At 39.6% G+C, this 24449-nt stretch overlaps 1 protein-coding gene and 1 non-coding gene across 3 annotated transcripts; both read right to left on the bottom strand.

Moving 5' to 3' along the window:
- Window positions 1-7906: 7906 nt before the first annotated feature.
- LOC112204347 (U6 spliceosomal RNA) lies at window positions 7907-8013 on the bottom strand. The gene has a single exon (XR_002937901.1). It is a non-coding gene; the product is annotated as a U6 spliceosomal RNA (small nuclear RNA).
- A 2330-nt stretch (window positions 8014-10343) lies between these two features.
- CTHRC1 (collagen triple helix repeat containing 1) lies at window positions 10344-21792 on the bottom strand. Of its 2 annotated transcripts, XM_003951326.6 has the most exons (5): window positions 20906-21792; window positions 20307-20444; window positions 17012-17233; window positions 14720-14936; window positions 10344-10501 (listed from the first exon to the last, which is right to left on the bottom strand). In XM_003951326.6, the coding sequence occupies exons 1-5, from the start codon at window positions 21311-21313 to the stop codon at window positions 10359-10361; spliced, it is 1128 nt and encodes a 375-aa protein (XP_003951375.2). In that variant the 5' UTR covers window positions 21314-21792; the 3' UTR covers window positions 10344-10358. The 2 variants fall into 2 exon arrangements, with proteins under 2 accessions (XP_003951375.2, XP_001157002.1); XM_001157002.8 differs by lacking the exon at window positions 20307-20444 and having other exon boundaries at window positions 21164-21792.
- Between the last annotated feature and the right edge of the window lie 2657 nt (window positions 21793-24449).

Genomic DNA, 24449 nt, shown 5'->3' with positions numbered 1-24449 from the left:
CAACTAACTGTATTTTGGTCTAGCAAGATACGGTTATCCTGATAACTGAAGCTCTTGCTGTTCCCCAAAATAAGACACAAAGTTTCAACAGTCATTGGATTCATTGCTGGCTGTATTAGTTACTCCTCAATTCAGTCATCATGCCACGTAATTTTCTGTTAAGACTGAATTGTAAAGTTGACCTTCAGCAACCTGTATAATAAAAATAGGGAGAATGGCAAAGTAGAAAATAAAAATAAACACATGCTTGCAAGCAAAGAGAAAATATGCAGAGCTATTACAGTTCTTGGTTTTGTAATGGTCACAAAGTTATGGTTGATATCTATAGCTTCCACCTCCAACTACCTCTATATTTCCCTTTCCCAGTCAGAATCAGCTGCTCTGGGTTCTTTGCCTGCTAGAGTGCTTCAAACCTTCCTTTTTGAAATGTCTGAATCCTCAATCATCCTGCCCTTTTCTGATTCTTGTGGTTTTCCATTTAACCTTTACAGTTGGACATGGAAGTATTAAGAGGCACTTTAGAAAAATCTCCTGGGTACCAGAAAGTCCTCTTTGCTTCCATTTGCAGAAGCAAACCAATTTACCTTGGAAATTCAGATCAATCACTACAGCCAATAAATTAACCCCCTGTTTTTCATCCATTGGTTAAGTGTTACAAGAAGTGCAAAATGACCAGGTGGCAGTCTGATAAGCAGAATTCTAAGATGAATGTCGTGACTTTCCCTCTCTTGTACACACCCTGTGTAATCTCCCCTTGAGCATGGTTGAAACCTGTAAATATAATTGGATAGCACCTCCATGATTATGCTATATGGCAAAGGGTTCCTAATCAGTTGACTATAATCCAAAGGGAGATTATCCTGCGTAGATATGATCTAATTAGGCAAGTTGTTTAAAAGTAGAAGAGTTATCCTGCTGGTCTAGAAGAAAAACAGCCTGTTGTGAAAGTAGGGACCACAGGGACCTGAGGGTGACCTCCAGGAGCTGAGAGCAGTCCTCAGCTAACAGTAAAAAAAAAAAAACAAGAACTTTAATCACAACTGCAAGGAACTGAATTGTGCTAACAACCACATGAGCTAGAAATAGGATTCTAAGTCTCAGAAGAGATCACAGCCCCAGCCAATGCTTTAATTTCAGCCTGGTAACGCTGAGCAGAGGATTCAGCTAACCTGTATCCAGACCCTTGACCCACAGAAACCATGAGATAAATAAATTTGTGTAGTTTTAAGTTACTAAATTTGTAGTAATTTGTTATGCAACCAATAGGAAACTGATAACCCGTCTCATCCTACAATTCAGTGGAACCACTATTTTGTTCCCCTGGTGGTTACTAAGACTTCCAAACCAGCAGACTCACAGTTGCCAGGACAGGAAGCAAAAAGTCTGTAAGCCGGTTATTAGGTGTAATAGTGAGATAAGTCCGTGATGGTTAATTTTAGATGTCAACATGACTAGGCTAGGGGTTACTCAGCTAGCTGTTAAGGCATTATTTCTAGGTATATCTGTGAGTGTGTTTCCAGAAGAGATCGGCATTTAAATTAGTGGACTGAGTAAGGAAGATCTGCCCTCAGTGTGGGTGGACACAGTCCAATCAGCTGAGGGCTGCATTCAACAAAAAGGCAGGGAGGAAAGGTGAATGTGATCTTTATTCTAGAGCAGGGACACCTTTCTTTGACTGCCCTTGGACATCAGAACTCCGGGTTCTCCAGCTTTCGGACTTGGACTTAACACCAGCACACCCCCTGCCCCAGGTTCCCAGGCCTTCGGCCTCACACTGAAAATTACACCATGGGCCTCCCTGGTTCTCCAGTTTGCAAATGGCCTATTGTGAGACTTCTCAGCCTCCGTAATTGGGTGAGCCAATTCCCCTAATAAATTTCCTCTCATTTATTAAGAGATTTATAGGTATATAGGCATACCTTTGAGATCTCTGAGATATTTTTATAGTTCAGTTCCAGACCACTGCAACCAAATGATTATCACAATAGAATGAGTCGTGAAGTTTTTGATTTCCCAGTGTATATAAAAATTATGTTGATATTATACTGTAGCCTATCAAGTGTACAATAGCATTATGTCTAGAAATACCTTGTACATAGCTTAATTTAAAAATACTTTATTGCTAAAAAATTCTGACAATCATCTCAGCCTTCAGTGAGTTGCGATCTTTTTGCTGGTGGAGGATCTTGCCTCATGATGGCTGCTGACTGATCAGGTTGGTGGTTGCTGAAGGTTGGGGTGGCTGTGGCAAGTTTTTAAAATAAGATAACAATGGAGTTTACCACATCGATTGACTCTTGCTTTGATGGAAGATTTCTCTGTAGCTTGTGGTGGTGTTTGATAGCATTTTACTCACGGTAGAACTTTGTTTGAAATTGGAGTCGATCCTTTCCATCCCTGCTGCTGCTTTATCAACTAAGTTTATGTAATATACCAAATCCTTTGTTGTCATTTCACAATATTGACAGCATCTTCACCAGGAGTAGATTCCATCTCAAGGAACCACTTTTTAAAAATTTTTAATTTTTAGTGGTACCTAGTAGATATATATTTATGGGGTACATGAGACATTTTGATACAGGCATACCACATGTAATAATCACATTAGGGTAAATGGGGCATCCGTCACCTCAAGCATGTATTTCTTTGTGTCACGAACATTCCAATTATACTCTTTTAGTTATTTTTAAAAGTACTATAAGTTATTGTTAATTGTAGTAACTCTGTTGTGCTATCGAATACTAGATTTTATTCATTCCTTCTATGTTTTGTGCCCATTAACCATCCCCACTCTCCCCCCACTCCCCACTACTGATTCCAGCCTCTGGTAGCCAACATTCTACTGCCTATCTCCATGAGTTCAGTTGTTTAATTTTCAGCTGCTACAAATGAGTGAGAACATGCGAAGTCTGTCTCTCTGTGCTTGGCTTATTTCACTTAACGTAATGTACTCCAGTTCTATCCATGTGTTGCACATGACAGGATCCTTTGTGTGTAAGTACCACATTTTCTTTATCCATTTGTCTGTTGTTGGACAGGTAGGTTGATTCCAAATCTTTGCTGTTATGAATAGTGCTGCAATAAACATGGGAGTGCAGATATCTCTTCAGTATACTGATTTCCTTTCTTTTGGTTATGTATCTGGCAGTGGGATTGCTGGATCATATGATAGTTCTATTTTTAGTTTTTTTGAGAAACCACCAAACCATTCTCCTTAGTGACTCTAATAATTTATATTTCCACCAACAGTGTATGAGGGTTCCCTTTTCTCTATATCCTCACCAGCATTCATTAATTGCCTGTCTTTTGGGTAAAAGCCATTTTAACTGGGGTGAGGTGATATCACATTGTAGTTTTGATTTGCATTTCTCTGATGATCAGTGATATTGAGCACATTTTCATATGCCTGTTAACCATTTGTATGTCTTCTTTCAAGAAGTGTCTATTCAATTATTTTGCCCATTTTTAAATTGGATTATTAGTTTTTTAATATAAAGTTGTTGGAGCTTCTTATGTGTTCTGGTTGTTAATCCTTTGTCAGATGGATAATTTGCAAATATTTTCTCCCATTCTGCGGGTTGTCTCTTCACTTTGTTGATTGTATCCTTTGCTGTGCAGAAGCTTTTTAACTTGATGTGATACCATTTGTCCATTTTTGCTGTGGTTGCCTGTGCTTTTAGGGTATTACACAAGAACTAACTTTGGGAGGCTGAGGCAGATGGATCACCTGAGGTCAGGAGTTTGAGACCAGCCTGGCCAACATGGTGAAACCAGCTCTCTACTAAAAACACAAAAATTAGCCAGGTGTGGTGGTTCACACTGGTAATCCTAGCTACTGGGAAGGCTGGGGTAGGAAAATCATTTGAACCCAGGAGGCAGAGGTGTATTCTTCAGAGTGGCACTTTTGACATTTCTCAAATCTATTCTCTCTTTTATTCCTTTGGTCATCACCAAAGCCCATACCATTCCAGTAACCTTTTTTTTTTTTATTGTGGATAACATATCTAACATAAATTTGCCATTTTAGCCGCTTTAAAGTGCACAAGTCATTGGCATTTAGTATATTCACAGTGTTGTACAACCATCATCACTCTGTAGTTCCAGGATATTTATATTATTCCAAAAGGAAATCTCATACCTAATAAGCAATCATTCTCCATTCTTCCCTCCCCTAACTCCTAGCAATCACTAATCTGCTTTCTGTCTCTGTGGATTTGCCTTTTCTGGGCATTTCATATAAATAGAATCATACCACATGTTGCCTTCTGTGTCTCTCTGTAATATTTTTGAGGTTCATCCAAGCTATAAGAATGTATTGACACTTAATTCCTTTTTTATGGCCGAATAATATTCCATTGTATTCATACACCACATTTTGATTATCAGTTGTTTTCAGTTGATGGACATTTGGATTGTGTTGACATTTTGGCTATCGGGAAGAGCGCTGCTATGACCATTCATGTTCAAGATTATGTTTGTACCACTGTTTTCAGTTCTTCTGGGTACAATGGCTGTACCATTTTGTATTCCCACTAGCAATGTATCAGAACTTCATTTTCTCCATATCGTTGCTAGCACTTATTTTCCATTTTTTGTTTATAACTATCTTGGTCGATGTAAAGTGGTATCTCAATATAGTTTTAACTTGCACTATCCTAATAACTAATGATGTTAAGCATCTTTTCATGTGTCTGTGGGCTCTTCATATATCTTCTTTGGGGAAATGCCTATTCATTTCTTTTGCACATCTTTTGACTAACTAGTTTGTCTTTTTGTTGTCTTAACAGCCTCGTAAGCTGGCCTTCCTCTACTCTTTATACCTCTAACTTTTGTTTTTTAACTCAGCTGTTAGAATGAGTTTTTGTTATATAATGTTATTCTACACCAAACTGTCAATAGCTCTCCATGGCTCTACAAATAACTCAGGCATTCATGGCCTCCACAGTATTTTCTCAACCTCCTTTACCAGATTTGACTCTTTTTTTTTTTTTGCACTGATGTACATTTATTTTTCATATATATATATAATTACACTTTAAGTTCTGGGGTACGTGTGCAGAACATGCAGATTTGTTACATAGGTATACACATGCCATGGTGGTTTGCTGCACCCATCAACCCATCACCTACATTAGGTATTTCTCCTAATGTTATTATTCCTACCCTAGCCCCCCACCCCCTGACAGGCCCTGGTGTGTGATGTTTCCTTCCCTATGTTCATGTGTTTTCATTGTTCAACTCCCACTTATGAATGAGAAGATGCGGTATTTGGTTTTCTGTTTTTGTGATAGTTTGCTGAGAATGATGATTTCCAGCTTCATCCATCTCCCTGCAAAGGACATGAACTCATCCTTTTTCATGGCTGCATAGTATTCCATGGTGTATATGTGCCACATTTTCTTTATCTAGTCTATCATTAATGGACATTTGGGTTGGTTCCAAGTATTTGCTATTGTGAAAAGTGCTGCAATAAACATACGTGTGCATGAGTCTTTATAGTAGAATGATTTATAATCCTTTGGGTATATACCCAGTAATGGGATTGCTGGGTGAAATGGTATTTCTAGTTCTAGATCCTTGAGGAATTGCCACACTGTCTTCCACAATGGTTGAAGTAGTTTACACTCCCACTAACAGTGTAAAAGTGTTCCTATTTCTCCACATCCTCTCCAACATCTGTTGTTTCCTTTTTTTTTTTTTTTTTTTTTTTTTGAGAAGAGGCTCCCTCTGCCACCAGGCTGGAGTGCAGTGGCGCAATCTCGGCTCGCTGCAACCTCCTTCTCCCAGGTTCAAGTGATTCCCCTGCCTCAGCCTCCCAAGTAGCTGGGACCACAGGCACGTGCCAACACACCCGGCTAATTTTTTGTATTTTAGTAGAGATGGGGTTTCACCATGTTGGCCAGGATGGTCTCGATCTCCTGACCTCGTGATCCCCTGCCTAGACCTCCCGAAGTGCTGGGATTACAGGCATGAGCCACCGTGCCCAGCCTGTTTCCTGACTTTTTAATGATCGCCATTCTAAATGGCGTGAGATGATATCTCATTGTGGTTTTGATTTGCATTTCTCTAATGACCAGTGATGATGAGCATTTTTTCGTTTGTCTCTTGGCTGCATAAATGTCTTCTTTTGAGAAGTGCCTGTTCATATCCTTTGCCCACTTTTTGATGGGGTTGTTGTTTTCTTGTAAATTTGTTTAAGTTCTTTGTAGATTCTGGATATTAGCCCTTTGTCAGATGGATAGATTGCAAAAATTTTCTCCCATTCTGTAGGTTGCCTGTTCACTCTGATGATAGTTTCCTTTGCTGTGCAGAAGCTCTTTAGTTTAATTAGATCCCATTTGCCAATTTTGGTTTTTGTTGCCATTGCTTTTGGTGTTTTAGACATGAAGTCTTTGCCCATGCCTACGTCCTGAATGGTATTTCCCAGGTTTTCTTCTAGGATTTTTATGGTCATAAGTCTTACGTTTAAGTCTTTGATCCATCTTGAGTTGAGTTTTGTATAAGGTGTAAGGAAGGGGTCCAGTTTCAGTTTTCTGCATATGGCTAGCCAGTTTTCCCAACACCATTTATTAAATAGGTAATCCTTTTCCCATTGCTTGTTAGTGTCAGGTTTGTCAAAGATGAGATGGTTATAGATGTGTGGTGTTATTTCTGAGGCCTCTGTTCTGTTCCATTGGTCTGTACATCTGTTTTGGTACCAGTACCATGCTGTTTTGGTTACTGTAGGCTTGTAGTATAGTTTGAAGTCAGGTAGCGTGATGCCTCCAGCTTTGTTCTTCTTGCCCAGGATTGTCTTGGCTATGTGGGTTCTTTTTTGGTTCCATATGAAGTTTAAAGTAGTTTTTTCCAATTCTGTGAAGAAAGTCAGTGGTAACTTGATGGGGATATCATTGAATCTATAAATTACTTTGGGCAATATGGCCATTTTCATGATGTTGATTCTTCCTATCCGTGAGCATGGAATGTTTTTCCATTTGTTTGTGTCCTCTCTTATTTCCTTGAGCAGTGATTTATAGTTCTCCTTGAAGAGGTCCTTCACATCCCTTCTAAGTTGGATTCCTAGGTATTTTATTCTCTTAGTAGCAGTTGTGAATGGGAGTTCACTCATGACTTGGCTCTCTGTTTGTCTGTTACTGGTGTATAGAAATGCTTGTGAGTTTTGCACATTGATTTTGTATCCTGAGACTTTGTTGAAGTTGCTTATTAGCTTAAGGAAATTTTTGGCTGAGACAATGGGGTTTTCTAAATATACAATCATGTCATCTGCAAATAGAGACAATTTGACTTCCTCTCTTCCTATTTGAATACCCTTTATTTCCTTCTCTTGCCTGATTGCCCTGGCCAGAACTTCCAATACTATGTTGAATAGGAGTGGTGAGAGAGGGCATCCTTGTCTTGTGCCGGTTGTCAAAGGGAATGCTTCCAGGTTTTGCCCATTCAGTATGATATTGGCTGTGGATTTGTCATAAATAGATCTTATTATTTTGAGATATGTTCCATCAATACCCAATTTATTGAGAGTTTCTAGCATGAAGTGGTGTTGAATTTTGTCAAAGGCCTTTTCTGCATCTATTGATATAATCATGTGGTTTTTATCATTGGTTTAGTTTACATGATGGATTACGTTGATTGATTTGCGTATGTTGAACCAGCCTTGCATCCCAGGGATGAAGCCAACTTGATCATGGTGGATAAGCTTTTTAATTGCTGCTGGATTCAGTTTGCCAATATTTTATTGAGGATTTTTGCATTGATGTTCATCAGAGATATTGGCCTGAAATTTTCTTTTTTTGTTATGTCTCTGCTAGGTTTTGATATCAGGATGATGCTGGCCTCATAAAATGAGTTAGGGAGGATTCCCTCTGTTTCTATTGATTGGAATAGTTTCAGAAGGAATGGTACCAGTAAAAATATGGAACGCTTCATGAATTTGCATGTCATCCTTGCACAGGGGCCATGCTAATCTTCTCTGTATTGTTCCAATTTTAGTATATGTGCTGCTGAAATAAGCACACCACATTTGTCTCTTATTGTTTCTACACACATTACTTAAGTTCAACCCACCTAAAAACGTTATTTCTATTTTATTAATACCCCAGTGTTTTTACTAATGTTGTTGCCTCTACCAAAACTATTCTTAACAACTATCCCCATCTGTCAAAATTCTTACCCATCTTGGTTAACATCTACCTATCTGCAATATTATTTCATCTAGACTCCCCTTCTACTTCCCATTTCTAGATTATTCTGAAGCAAACTCAAGATGTCACATCACTTTATCTTAAATATTTCAGTATCTCTAAAAGATACTGAAAAGATAAAAGTACTATTTAAAAAGAGCAATACCATTACCAGACATAAATAATTATTTAATATCATCAACTATCCAGCCAATGTTCACATGTCCTCAACTGTCTCAAGGAAGTTTTGTTTTTGTGTTTATAGTTTTCTTGAATCAGTATCCAAATAAAGTCCAAACATTGCAATTGGTTGATATGATCTTTTCTTTTAATCTATAAGTTTTTTTTCTCCCTCACTTTTCTTACAATTATTTATTAAAGAAACCAAATTGTCTTTCAAGTTTCCCACAGTCTGGATTTTGCTGATTATATCCCTGTGGTGTCAATGAACATGCTCTTTTATCCTGTGTATTTCCCACAAATTAATGGTTGGAACTAGAGGCTAAATCAGATCCTGAATTGATTGTTTCTTGGAAAACTACTTCCTGAGTGCTGTTATATACTTTCATTAGAGGCATATTGCTGGTCTATCTCTTTTGGGAATGTTATCAGTCATTGATGTTCATTACTAGATCCCTTCATGAGGGGTCGAAAAAAGGTAATATTGGAATTTTATCATTCTTCATTTACAAGCTATACCACCAACATGTGATGTTACTATAAGACATATAATATAGTGTGTGTGTGTATATATATACACACACACACACACACACACACTTTTAGAAAGAGAAATTTCCCTTCATCAACAATTTGGTTACTGAGATACAGTACATATAGAGAAAGCAGAAGAAATGTTTGGTTCTATTTACCAATTTTCAAAGTAACAAGTTGGTTTGCTGGCATACTGTAAGTTGACCAATTATTTTAATATATTATGAACTCATGTATTTAAACATATTTGATGTTTTAAACCATTGCAGTTCTCTTTATTGATGCTTAAATTGTGTCATCTTTAACAGTGAGAACCAATTCAAATGTTGGCTCTTGGATCCTTTTGAGTTGGTTTTTCATAGCTGCCTTGTTTTCCAGTATGACAAAATGTTCCATGCTCATATTGTACATTTCCTGCCCCATAGGTGAAATCTCCCATTTCTTCAAGGATTTTTAGTTCCTTTTAGTAGGAAATGGGAGTGTAGAGATCACATTCTGGGCATTACTGGATTGGTCATTGTTTCTGGGCCTTTTCGGTAAACAAAGCTAGATTTTGTTGCTGTTTTGTAGCTTTATTTAAGATAAAGTACTTTAGGAGTTCATACCGATACTTCCAATTCAAGACCAGAATTTACTTAACTTCACTAATCTTACATGTATACTGCCTTCTTGGATTTTTTTCTGATCACCTCAGCCAGAAGTGATCACTCTTCCTTTGAACCACATCACCCACTTCAACACTTTTATAGTAATCAACATATTAACTTTTGATTTATTGTTATTTCTATATATGTCTGATATTCTCTACCAAATGGTAAGGAATTTGAGGATAGAATCCATCCTTTGTTACCCTTTGTTAAATAAAGATAAAATTCCTAAAGTGCTGATATATTTCCTGACATATAAATACCACTTTCTCTTTGTATTCCTTTAAAAATGGAACCATATTATACATGTACTAAAAATTAATAAATGAGTGTTAAATGAATAAACACAAATAGGATTTATGTTAAATTTTTCAGATATAAAGACTAGAAACTCCAATTTTAGTGGCAATTAATTTAAAGATATTAAGGCTGTTGGAAATAATTTTTATTTAACAGATATAAAAAAATTCTTAACATTTACAAATTGTACAAAGATTGGTAGCTTTTATATTTTTTAAAAAATGCTATACTAAGAGAAAAAACAAAAGACCACAACAATATTCCAAATTATAGGTTGAGAGAATGTGACTATGAAGAAAGTATTCTAATCAACTAAAAAAAATATTGAAACCACTTTTGATTGAAGCAAAATGAATAATGCTAGATTTTAAAACAGTGTGAAATCACACTTTGGTCTGTAAACATATTTAGCTTTGCTTTTCATTCAGATGTATACATAAACTTATTTAAAATGTCATTTAAGTGAACCATTCCAAGATATAATAAAAAAAGAGGTAGCAAATGAAAATTAATGCATTTATTTTGGTAGTTCTTCAATAATGATGCGAGAAACTGAATTCCATCCAGTAGAAGCATCTCCTTTTGGGTAATCTGAACAAGTACCAACCCAGATAGCAACATCCACTAATCCAGCACCAATTCCTTCACAAAGTCCTTCCACTGCAAGACAAAGATGAAAGTTACATCTTTCTTTAGAACAAAGAGCAAAATCCTTTAGTTAAATTTTATAACTTTAGAAAGCTAGTTTGTAATTCTGTTTAATGTAATGCTACTTAAAAATTTTAATACTTGATAAGGTTTTTATAATGAAGTCCTCTTTTTCTAAATTGGTACATAAATATTTTTAAAAGATGTATACATATCCATTCTATGATATAAGTTTAACAAGCAGTGTTCTTACAGGTTTCAAGCATAAAACCAGAATTTGTATACTTACAGAGATAGCTTAAAACAAAAAAGCAATTTATTTGAATAAACAAAGAAAGGCTATATATACTTTTAAAAGCCAAGACTTTCATTTGATATGCAAGTCTTTTTTAAAAAAAGAAAGCCCTTTCCGACACTTATCTGCTGATAAGTGATGCTAGACAAGTAGACGAAATAACTTTTTTTTTTTTTTTTGAGATGGAATCTCGCTCTGTCGCCCAGGCTGGAGTGCACTGGCGCAATCTCAGTGCACCGCAACCTCCGCTTCCCACGTTCAAGCAATTTTCCTGTCTCAGCCTCCTGAGTAGCTGGGACTACAGGCACCTGCCACCACGCCTGGCTAATTTTTTGTATTTTTAGTAGAGATGGGGTTTCATCATGTTAGCCAGGATGGTCTCGATCTCCTGACCTCGTGATTTACCCACTTTGGCCTCCCAAAGTGCTGGGATTACAGGCATGAGCCACCGTGCCCAGCCAGAAGAAATAACTTTTATAACATTAAAAGAAATTCTACATAATCATTACACCAGTCCTTCAATCTGGGAATCCCATTTTACACAGAATTTCCTCATAGTGAAAAAACATCAAACAAAAAATCCCCCCTGCTTTTCCTCTGTGTTTTTATGCATTACAATTATGCACCTTTTCACATATCCTCTGGACTTTCACCTACTAACAATACAAGTTGCATTCCATCTTACAAAAGTCTTCTCTTAAATTAAAAAAAAAAAAATTCCTCAGTCATTTTAGCAGGCAAAAAGACATGGTACCTTTGATGTATGTGTAAAGCTGGAGAAGAAACTGTAGGTTGGCAGATTCAAGAAAATGAATCCTGGTTTTCTGTCCTTATGATAGTTTGCTCACTCATAAGTGGGAATTGAACAATGAGAACACTTGGACACAGGGCGGGGAACATCACACCCCGGGCCTGTTGTGGGGTAGGGGGCTGGGGGAGGGATAGCATTAGGAGAAATACCTAATGTAAATGGCGAGTTAATGGGTGCAGCAAACAAACATGGCACATGTATACATAAGTAACAAACCTGCATGTTGTGCACATGTACCCTAGAACTTAAAGTATAATAATAATAATAAGAAAAAAAAGAAAATGAATCCTGATATAGTGGATGACTTTATGTGACTGGTTAGGCTTCCTATTTGATTGAGGTTAGTGCATTCCTGCTGAGACCCAGGGATGTAGGTCTGAAGCAATCTGCTTACATAAACTATCACAGGAGTAAATCCAGAGCAAGTCTCTCAGAATCCAGGGACCTGTCTCTGGTTCAGTCCCCTTCCCAAGTTGGGGGAACTAAATAGTAGGCCCACAATCCCATTTAATCTGGTATTCTTAGTACCATGCCAAGTGGAAATGCCTACAAATGCTCATGTTTTCCCAGGGTCTTGACAGCCATGGCCTAGAAACTTGTTCACTTCCCCCTACAGCCTAAGGACGTCAGACAAGCTTGGATCTTGCATCAGCCTCATCTGAGGAGAGTCAAATGGTCACTTCATGGTCTTTAGCAGATGAAATAATGTTGAATGAACATTTTTGCTGTGATAATGTAGTATGATAGCTTGTTAAGTAAAAACGATATGTTGGATTGGGAGTTCTCAACCTGTTTTCCTCCTAGACCATGTAACAGATGACAACCGTTTGTCAAACTCCCATGGGCATATCAAGGCTTTAAGCTATCCTCTGATATGCTAACTATAAGTGCACCCCTTTCCTTTCCCTTAAGAGAGACTATCAGTATGTCAGAGAAAGTGATTCTGTTACAGAGGTAACTTTTAATCCACAATAATACAAAAACTGTTATTAATAACAAATTACTTGTGACACTCCACCCAACTGATCACACCAAATGAGTTTGCACACAATGGTTGGGAAATGCTGTGTTAAATTATTTATAAAGTATATGCATGTATATGACACAGTTCCTGGGCCTAAGGGCTTACATTAGCAAAATATTAACACACACCTTAAAGATAACAGAATAGAATGTAAGTTGCTTATATCAACGACTGTCTGAACATATCACTTCCTAATCAAATTTTATTTTTAATATCTAGATTCTTCTTATGTTAAAGACTGTTTCTTAGATGGGAAGCACTTCTTCCTTTCCAGCACATGTATCTAAGTACTTAGTGAAGAGGGTTTTTAATCTGATTACAAAGAGAACTGGGAGCCAAGAGAACAGGGCGTTGGTTTCTGCTCTCCTGAACGCTGATTCTACTGTCCCGTGTAAGACGCTGTATTTCCCTGGGTTTCTCAATATGCAAAGAGAGGGGGTTAAAATCTCTTCTTTATGTTTCAAGGATATTGTGGGGATCTGAGGGAAAATGTGGAGGGGATGCCCTTGATTGCTTAGGAATAAATTGGTTTTGGGGTTCAGTATCTGACTTGGAGCCCCAAAGAATGCTGAAATGTTATTTTGAGGGAAGGGAAGAGTGAGGTTATCTCCTCCCTCCCCTCAACCATTTTTAATTATAAGATTAGTGAAAAATCTCTTCAGGAAATCAAGGAAATGATGCTAACCGTATGTATAGTTTCTTATTTTTCTTCTATGAAAAGGCATATGAATATAACAGTCTGTACACTTTCTGATGCTACCATGGTGTGCCATCCACTGCAACTCAAGAAACCAAAATGGCTGACAACAAAATATTGATAGTGATGTCTCTGGAGGATGAGATTAATAGTTTTTTTTTTTTTTTAACTCTTCTATTTTCTGGTATTTTCTAAACTTTCTTTAATGAATCTTAAAATAGAACAAACAGGCCAGGCATGGTGGCTCATGCCTGTAATCATGGCACTTTGGGAAGCTGAGCAGGAGGATCACTTGAGGCCAAGTGTTCAAAGTTGCAGTGAGCTATGATCCTGCCACTGTACTCCAGGCTGAGCAACAGAGCAAGACCCTGTCTCTAAAATAAATAAATAAATAAACAAATACATAAGTACATAAAACAACCCAATGATATTTTTCTGACAGTTTAAGTGACCACTGAATGTCTTTTTCTCATACTAGGTGGAAACAGAATACAGAAACAGTATAAAAATTTTGTCTTTTACAAATTCAGCAGACCGTATCCACCCTTTTAAAGGATAAGGCAGAAAAATCAGTCTCCTTATTAGTCTGAGCCAGTGGTTCTAAATTTTGGCTGAACATTAGAATGACCAGGAGATTTTTTTTTTTTTTTTGAGACTGCGTCTCACTCTGTCATCACTCAGGATGGAGTGCAGTGGGGCAGCCTCAGCTCACTGCAACCTCTGCCTCCTGGGCTGAAGCCATCCTCCCACCTCAGCCTCCATAGTAGTTGGGACTAATTTTTTGGTATTTTTTTTGTAGAGATGGGGTTTCGCTCTCTTGCCCAGGTTTGTCTCAAACTGCTAGGCTCAAGTGATTGCCCGTCTCAGCCTCCCAAAGTGCTGGGATTACAGGTGTGAGCTACCACGCCCAGCCTACCAAGAGATACTTCGAAAGTCCCATTGCCAAGTCTGCACCCAGACCTGTTAAATCTGACTCCCTGGAAGGGTGGGATAGGCATTTCTTTTTAAAGTTCCCAGAGTTCCTACAGTGAGCCCAATATGTAGCCAAGGTTGAAAGACCACTGCTCTATGGCATTATTGGCTATTTTGCCATGTCATTTAACTCACTGATTTTCAAGCCTGGGGCACATCTGAATCACCAGGGGATCTTTTAAAAAACACAGAAGCTGTGGTCTTACTGCTAGAGATTCTGCGTTAGTTCATCAGAGATAGGGCCCAGGCATCTATGTATTTTTAAAAGATCGAGAGGTAATGCAGCAGTACAACCCAGGATGGAGAATCATGCATTGAAAACTTGCTAGAGGTCCCTTTACAGTAGGCTAGTGAACCAACATGATAGTGGGACTCAAAACTAATCTTACTTAGATCTGAGGCACATCTTGCAATGTCACAATTTTACATACCAGAAGAAGTACGATGAATATTAATTGTTGAATTCATTTCAGGGCTTCCTTGGTCCAAATAAATTATAGCTTCAATGGGAAGAGGTCCTGAACATTCAGCTCCATTGAATGTGAAATACCAACGCTGACAGCATGCATTTCTGCATTTTAGCCGAAGTGAGCCACTGAACAAAACTCTTAGAGCACTGTTTGAACGCATCTTTGTAAATGTACACTCCTGTCACAAACATAGAAATGGGATTTAATTAACATTTTCTATTTTAATTAAAAAGAGCTTTTGAGACTGGTGAATTTTACTTAACTATCCTTTTCCCCAAAATGTATTTAAAAAGTTTAACTTGGCCGGGCGTGGTGGCTCATGCCTGTAATCCCAGCATTTTGGGAGGCCGAGGGGGGCAGATTACTTGAGGCCAGGGGTTAGAGACAAGCCTGGCCAACATGGCGAAACCCATCTCTACTAAAAATACAAAAAATTAGCTGGGTGTGGTGGTGCACGCCTGTAATCCCAGTTACTCGGGAGGCTGAGACGTGAGAATCGCTTGAACCCGAGAGGTGGAGGTTGCAGTAAGCCAAAATTGTGCCACTGCACTTTAGCCTGGGCAAAAAAGTGAGACTCTGTCTCAAAAAAATTAAAATAAACAAAAATAAAGCTTAACTTTTATAGAGGGAGGGAGATTTTCTGCAAGCTAGGTAAGAGATTTTGATATAGGAACTCTAAGAAAATCAAATTGCAGCTTTCTTAGAACTTTTCGCCCCATTGAGGGTATCTTTCAGTTTTACCAAAAAAGGCTAGCCTTCAGTACTTTTGATAAAATCAATTTATATATTTCCTCTTTTTTTTGCATTCAAAAAATATTTACTGAGCCCCAACTATGTGCTAAATGGTACAGATAGAGCCGTTAACAAACCAGAATCCCTACCTTCATGGAACTTACATTCTAGACTAGTTCTGTCCATTCGTATTGACTCTTGACGTGTTTCTTTTTGAGCAACAGCAAACAGTATGAGGGAGTAAAGGATAGGCAGGGTTTTTAGTCTTTATCTATATGATGCAATGATAAGGCCCAGGTTTCTTGTTTGCTTATTTTCTCATTGGTCTTTGCAAATTTGTCTGTCTATTGGCTCATGGACCTATTATCCTTTACTCATAGAAGGTTACCATACCCATCCTGACCATTGCTAAAAGGAACTTGAAAACATATTAATAATTCAGAACCCACAAGGATAGCTTTTAGAAAGAACTCAGTAACTTTTGATGAACAACTATAAATAAACAACCAGTCTATCAATGTTAGATGTTTAAATAACTAGGGAACATTTTAACAAAATGTTTTCTAGAAACACACATGAACACAGAAAAGGTCATAGTCATCATAACTATGGAAGCTACATGGAAATTCTATCACAAAACAATTAAGACAGTCTCAAACTCTTAATAGAGCAGAAAGAGCTGAGATAAGGAACAGGGATTATACACAGAGTGCATCTTAAAATCTTGGAGTTTTATGAAACAAATTTCTTGTAATTGCTTGATGGTAGCAGTAAAATCATGAAGTAATATGTTGTGAATATGGAACCATGTACAGAGTTCATCAACAGAGAAAAGAGGCTTATAAATAGCATCAACTTCTTCAACTCTCTTCCATCCCAGTGGACTTGCCAATTACTTTTGAAGCAAACACTAATCAAAGTGACTGAAACATTAGTCAAAATACATGACCGGACAGGCTATTTTGAGTAATTCTCTGCCACTCAGCCTTAATGTTGCAGAATAACTTAAAATAATCACTGTAGTACCTCACATCTAACCCATTTCACTTCTCTTAGGCTTAGCAATTTTAAGCTGGGCATGCTTCCTAAATAAAGACAAACACCAATGGACTTCTGCTTCCAGATCAATGTGGTAATTTCTTGGAAATTTTTTCCCACCTTTATGTCTGAAGCCAGGGCAGAATTTCTTAGACTAAATTTAAATTTACTTTAGGATAAGATTGGAAAGTTGCTTACTGTCCAACACAGACACATATGCTCTCTTTTGTTTGCATTTTTAAAAAGTACGTTATTTTAGACACTATGGTTAAAATGATAAGCATTTGTCTTAGAAATATCTTTATGAAATTCTGAAATGTTATAAACTTTTTCATTAGTTTTAAATTAAAAGTCACATGCTACCCACTTCTCTTTTTTAAGTCTTTTAGTTAAAAAAAATAAAATGTCACCTAAAAATTAACACTAAAATATGAAAACCCTTAAATCTTGCTTCAATTTTAAAATAATTCAAACTTTACTTACCGCAATTTTCCCAAGATCTATGCCATAATTCAATGAACTCCATGAACACTGCTTGTAGTTGGGTGTCCAGGACTCCTCAAAGCTTTCCCTCAGACATTCCCCCTTTTCTCCTTTGAATCCATCCCGACCTGGGATCCCAGGTGTACCCGGAATGCCATTGGCCCCAGGGCTCCCGTCTCGACCAGGCACTCCTGCTGGCCCTTGTAAGCACATTCCATTATACTATAATGAGAAAGAAAAGGCAAAGAAAACTCTCACCACTTAAGAGTCAAAGACTCAGTATGATTAGAAATGCATTTATTTTGAGCCCTTGGAGTCAAGAATCCCTTCATACCACATGCCCGTGTTCTAGATGAGTTATTACAGAGAATTCATTTTCAAATTATTTCTAAAATATTGTGATTTCTTTCATATTTTTTAGTGCACAGACTTTACACGCACACACACACACATCAGAGGAGGACAAAATTATTTGCCTGCTCCCTTCTACTGCTCATTATAGGCATACACAATTTTAAATAGCTGTATTCCAAGGTGGAAATAATTTGATATTCTGCTTTTTTCTTCTAACTCTATCTTGCAAAGGGACCTGGATTTTAACAGTTTTATGCAAACATTGCACTATTTTTGGATAGTTTATTTCTACTTTATTATGAATATTATTGTAATGAAAATATCCATACAGCCTTTTTCTTCTTTTGAATTATTTCCTTAAGATAAATTCCTAGGGACATAATTATAAAATAAAATCTTAAGAGTCCATAATTATCTTGTACTGGCAATAGCTCCAACTTGGGTATGAAAATCCCTGCTTCTCCCTGTTTTTAAGTGGGGGAAGCAGTGCTTGGATAACATTTCTGGCCTCTCATCCCACCCCTCTTCCCCAAGGAGAAGCAGTAAGTGACCCAGTTTCAAGTGACCATTAGTTCTCAATAGGGGACCATCCACAATCTGTCAAACTGTCTGTAAGGACTATGATTTTCTGTTTGTTTGGAGAAGGACATCTTGTAGCATTTAAATGCATGGATTCTAGAGCCAGTTTCTTTGGATTTTATCCCGGCTCCACCTTACATTAGCTCTGTGAGATAGGGCAAATTACTCAACATTTTGGTGCCTGTTTCCTTATCTGTAAAATGTGGATAATAATAAAGAGTCTTACTTTATAGGGTTTGTATGAGATTTAAGTGAATAATATATGAAATGTGCTTAGAACAATGCCTGGAACACAGTAAACACTGTATGTGTCAGCCATTATTATTCCTATGTTCCCCAGGACCAGTGCAAGGCAGCAACTCTGGGTAAATGTGTCCACTGCCCTGGGTGGACCTTTCAGGATTTAGACCTGGGGAAGAGAGCATTAGCAAACCCACCAGCCTAGCACACATAAGCCATACATGCCAATGCTGTATGATCAGTGGTAAAGGTGATATCCTGTGCCCCACCTGTCTAATTCCTGTGTCTACACCTGAATTGGTTCAGCTAGGAACAAAGGTGCCGTTTATTAGACACTCCAAAACCCAATGCAATCCATTTAAATGTTTACTCTAACATTTCCTCTATTTGTGTAAGTTGCCTAGTATTATTCTGTATATTTCCCAATGAAAACAAAAAACAAAGTTTCTTAGATATTAAAGTAACTTCAAAGCTTATCTTTTGACTACAGTATCTGGGATTGGATGATAAAATCCAATAGTTGTCTGGGAAGAATCCTATATAATTAGACTGATGCTTGCTAATCAATTTGTGTCTCCATCGCCAGTTTGAGTTTTGGTTTGATAAATGACTTTTTAAGTCTTTGACATCGCCATTTTCCTGACTGTAAGAAGAAAAAGACACTACTACTTATTTACTGTCAGAGAAATAGTTAAAAAAAAGACAAGAAAAAGCATTTAACAATTACAAAAGTATTCAAAGACACACAAAGTAAAGTATTTTAAAAGTGCAAAATATTTCAAAATAGTTTGGTGTGTTTTAGACTTTATTTTTATTTTAGTAATTTAATTCACTCTCACAAGCAGATATATACAATGTTTAGACATACATTTCAAATGGGAATAAGACTGCTTCTGATATTCTTTGATTTTTTTCACTATTATTCCCCTCAGGGCAAGATGCTACATAGACTAAATTTTACTTCATTATATATCAGTGGATCTCAACTGGGGACAATTTTGTCCTCCAGGGGACACTTGGCTATGTCTAGAGACATTTTTGGTTGTCACAACTTGGGAGAGGGGATTGCTACTGGCATCTAGTATGTACAAACGAGGGATGCTGCTAAACACGCTACAACGCACAGGACAGTCCCCACAAGAATTATCTGGCCCAACATGTCCATTGTGCCATATTGGGAATTTTTATTCACCTTTTCATCTAAAAGATACATTTCAAAGACTATATAACTTTACTTGACTCGATTCCGCAGGTGTTACATCAGTCTTCTACTTTAAAATGCTAACCCAACACATGCTTACTACTCTCAATAAATGTCTGTGGAATGAAAAAAAAAAAGACGTGAAGGGAAGCGCACTTTTATACGCCCCTGTTTCTTTCACTGGCCACCAGGGGGCAGAGCTTTGTGGAAGCTTGAAAGGAACGCTTTGAAAGATCCTATACAAAGAAGTTGCTTTATAGAATCTGTTGAAACCTTAATGACTGTGGACTTCTTCTGTCAGCAAAACCAAATCCAACCTACAGGATGCACCTGAGCCTGACTGCAAACTCTTTTCCAAGTCTGGCTAGAGTTGTGGGAAACCACAGGTGCTGTAAATCCTTGAAGGGGGGAAAATAGCAAGCTTCACAGGAAAAATGGGTATTTTGTGTATCATAACTACAAACTCATAAAATGCAAACTACACATGAACCATACTCATTTGGCACAGTTTTAATAATTTGGACACTTAAAATAGAACTGTTGCCTGAACACATAGTCCCCTTTTGTGGATCAAAATTACACAGCCTACCGCCAAAAAGTGCTGTGTGAAATGGAGGGAATTTTTTTCCCAGCACTTTTGAATCCAATATAGAACTAGCTGCCAGGGAACTTGGTATATTAGCTCAGTTTAAAATGGCAGCTTAACAAATTCAAAACTTTCTTTTTAATTAAAAAAAAATGCCCGAACTTATGTCTTGCAATGCCTGTAAATCATGTTTGTCTGCAAGTGAGACTGAAGTTTATAATATGCCAAGGACTACGGTAGCTCTGAAAGGCTCCCTCATACCACAGGCCAGAGAACCTCTCCGCCCTCCACTGGGTTTGTTGATTTTTAGAGGGAAGGATTTTAAGCAAACATACCTTCCCACAGATGAGCCCCTGGAAAGCACTCAGGCCGTTCATTTCCAGTTTCCTGGAAACTGTTTTCTCCCGTAGCTTGACTGTGATGCTCCTACCTGGCGGCCACATATGAAGACCCAGGGTGTGTGTAATGACTGACTGCCCATTTGGTTTAAACAGAAGCAAAACAGGTCCTTAGAGGGTTAGCGCCGGGCCCCTTCATTTCCCTTTCCGGCCTTAAACCTTCTGAACCATTCCTAGCCCCAGCTGTGGTTGTCCAACAAAGTAAATTGCAGCCCATACTCCCTAGGAAGATGACCCAACGTGACTCATAGTCTTCAAGTTACAAAGAGTTGGACGGATGCTTTGTGGGGGTTGTTATTCTCTCTCGCAGGCAGACGTGGCCACCAGCCCCAACAAAGGACACGTTGCACCGCCCTGGCCCAGGCCCACCCAGGTCCATGTGATCAGCGAGGCCAGGGTTTTTCCCAGGTCCACTTCGGACGTACCCAAGCTCCTCATCCTACTCTCACTGCCGCCCTATCCCTCCCACCCTTCCCAAGGGGTCCCCCTGGGGCCAGAAATTATTGGGGGACTCCCTGTACTTCGGGGAGACCCACCGGGCCCATATCGCATGTCCGCTCCACGATGGCCTCCCATTTTGGTCTCCCCTCTGAGTTCCAAGACTCACTGCACGCATAACCAGGTCCTTCTTTATCTGTAAATAAAAAGCATGACACCCCGGCGCAGCAAGACACACGACACACAGCTGTACAGACAGACACCCCCAACAGCCAGACTGACGCCCTGCCCGTGGGGCGCGCGGCCAGGTCCCCTCCACCAGCGCGGCGGTCCCGGCTCGGCTCCCTCGGACTCACCAGGTCCACCACCTCCCTCTGCCGGAGCTGCGCCTTTTGCTTCCCCTTGGGGATCTCAGAGGCGCTCGATGGCGCGGGCAGCTGCAGCAGCAGGAGCAGCAGGAGGCCGCGGAGCCGCTGCGGGGAGGCGGCGGGGCCCTGGGGTCGCATGGCTCCCGGCTGCCGGGCAGCGCGGAGCTGGAGGCGGAGGAGGAGACCGAGGAGAGGAACGTGGTCAGCGTCTGGCTCCGCCGCGCTCCGAGGCCGCCGCAGGCTGCATCAATGCGCCTTTCACCCGCGCGCCTCTCTCCCTCCCTTAATTCCTCCCGCCCCCGCGACACCCGGAGCTTCCATCCCGTAATAGGCCCCGAGCCCCCACCCCGAGCCCGGCGTGGGGGCGGACCGACAGCCGGGCCCGCCCCCTCCTACTGCAGTCGCTCGGCCTGTCACGACCCCCGCGGGGCTGCGCAGACCCTCGTGGAGAGCCCGCCTGCAGGGTCTGTGCGGGGTGGCCCGTGGTCAGGAGCCGCAGGTCGGGGATTCCCGCAGGTAACACAGCGCCGCCTAAATGAACATTTTAGAGACACGTGGCTTAACCTGGATACACGAGCCACCTTCAAGGGTCGTCAATCTATGGCATGGGTCGGCGAGTCTTATTTGTTTTTTGTTTGTTTGTTTGTTTTTGAGACAGAGTCTCGCTCTGTCGCCCAGGCTGGAGTGCAGTGGCGCCATCTAGGCTCACTGCAAGCTCCGCCTCCCGGGTTCACGCCATTCTCCTGCCTCAGCCTCCAGAGCAGCTGGGACTGCAGGCACCCGCCACCACGCCCGGCTAATTTTTTATATTTTTAGTAGAGACGGGGTTTCACCGTGTTAGCCAGGATAGTCTAGATCTCCTGACCTTGTAATCCGCCCGCCTCGGCCTCCCAAAGTGCTGGGATTACAGGCGTGAGCCACCGCGCCCTGCCTTATTTGTTTTTTGGAGGTGACATTTTTGGAGGCTGGAAGGTGGGGGTGGGGCGGAGGCAGGAAGAAACCATAGGTATCATCAGGTTTTCCAAGAGTCCCATGACCCAAATGATATATAAACGCTGTTTTCATAAGTGCTAACACTTACTAAGCTCTGGCACATTGCAAAACCTTGCACGCGTACTCTATCCTCTCAGCAATCCTGGCGGGTTGGGAGGGGTAGATGCCTCCTGGGCTACTCTCATAAACGAATGAGGAAACTGAGGCTCAGGGAAGTTAATCAATATCCAGTGGAAATGGTAGAAGTTCACTTTTGAGTACTCTTTGCCTCTGATGGATATTATCTTTTTGTAACCCCCTCTGTCCTCCTTTGGCCTGTCCATTGTAGAAGAAAACATTCTCAGGGCCCAGGCTACCCACCAGGTAGGGCCAGGTTGGAGCAGGAGATCTTTTATATATAACTGGCTGGAATCAGGCATAACAGAAGTCTTGCCACACCCATAACAACACGAGGTTGTGACGGATGGTAATACTGTGAAGTCAAATTCAGCTCAGCAGGGGTCTCCCTATAGACCCATGCAGGTTTTCCGGAGTTGGTGAGTCCAGCTGATGGATGTTAAAGAGAGGGAGCAGTCTAGCAGGGAAGCAGGTCGCGGCAGTTCTGCGAATGCCCAGTCCTGGGCTGGTAACTAACTAAAGGTAAATTTCACTTGTTTTTCTAGAAGCAGCAAAAATCCAAATGAACTGTAAAGCCAGGGCTGGTTATATAATTTGCCCCGCCCAGTGCAAAATGAAAATGCAGGAGCTTTTGTTAAAAAATTATTCAGAATTGCAAAATGGTGTCAATGGAGCATTAAATCACATGTGGGGTCCTTCTTAGTGCCTGGCCCTGTGTGACAGCACAGGTCATATGCCCATGAAACTGGCCCTGTATGGGGTTGCAATCCTAGTCTCTGATAAAACAGACTTTAAACCAACAAAGATCAGAAAAGACAAAGAAGGACATTATATAATGGTAAAGGGATCACTGCAACAAGAAGAGCTAACTATCCTAAATATATATATGCACCCAATACAGGAGCACCCAGGTTCATAAAGTAAGTTCTTAGAGACCTACGAAGAGACTTAGACTCCCACACAATAATAGTGGGAGACGTTAACACCCCACTGTCAATATTAGACAGATCAACGAGACAGAAAATTAACAAGGATATTCAGGACTTGAACTCAGCTCTGGACCGAGCAAACCTAATAGACATCTACAGAACTCTCCACCCCAAATCAACAGAATATACATTCTTTTCAGCACCACATCACACTTATTCTAAAATTGACCACATAATTGGAAGTAAAAACATTCCTCAGCAAATGCAAAAGAATGAAAATCATAACAAACAGTCTCTCAGACCACAGTACAATCAAATTAGAACTCAGGATTAAGAAACTCACTCAAAACCACATAACTACATGGAAACTGGGCAACTTGCTCCTGAATAACTACTGGGTAAATAACGAAATTAAGGCAGAAATAAATAAGTTCTTTGAAACCAATGAGAACAAATACGCAACATACCAGAATCTCTGGGACACAGCTAAAGCAGCGTTTAGAGGGAAATTTGTAGCACTAAATGCTCACAGGAGAAAATGGGAAAGATCTAAAATTGACACCCTAACATCGCAATTAAAAGAACCAGAGAAGCAAGAGCAAACAAATTCAAAAGCTAGCAGAAGACAAGATATAACTAAGATTAGAGCAGAACTGAAGGAGATAGAGAAATGAAAAACCCTTCAAAAAATCAATGAACCCAAGAGCTGGTTTTTTGAAAAGATAAAAAGATAGACCACTAGTCAGACTAATAAAGAAGAAAAGACAGAAGAATCGAATAGATACAATAAAAAAATGATAAAGGGGATATCGCCGCTGATCCCACAGAATTATAAACTACCATCAGAGAATACTATAAACACCTCTACACAAATAAACTAGAAAATCTAGAAGAAATAGATAAATTCCTTGACACATACACCCTCCCAAGACTAAACCAGGAAGAAGTCGAATCCCTGAATAGACAAATAACAAGTTCTGAAATTGAGGCAGTCATTAATAGCCTATCAACAAAAACAAGCCCAGGACCAGATGGATTCACACCCAAATTCTACCAGAGGTACAAAGAGGAGCTGCTACCATTCCTTCTGAAACTACTCCAAACAATAGAAAAAGAGGGACTCCTCCCCAACTCATTTGATGAGGCCAGCATCATCCTGAAACCAAAACAAAAAAAAAAAAGAAAAGAAAATTTCAAGCCGATAGCTCTGATGAACATCAGTGCGAAAATCCTCA

The sequence above is a fragment of the Pan troglodytes genome, chromosome 7, assembly GCF_028858775.2.
Source record: "Pan troglodytes isolate AG18354 chromosome 7, NHGRI_mPanTro3-v2.0_pri, whole genome shotgun sequence".
In the NCBI taxonomy this organism is placed as follows: Eukaryota; Metazoa; Chordata; class Mammalia; order Primates; family Hominidae; genus Pan; species Pan troglodytes.
This window is presented reverse-complemented; position numbering and strand designations above follow the sequence as displayed.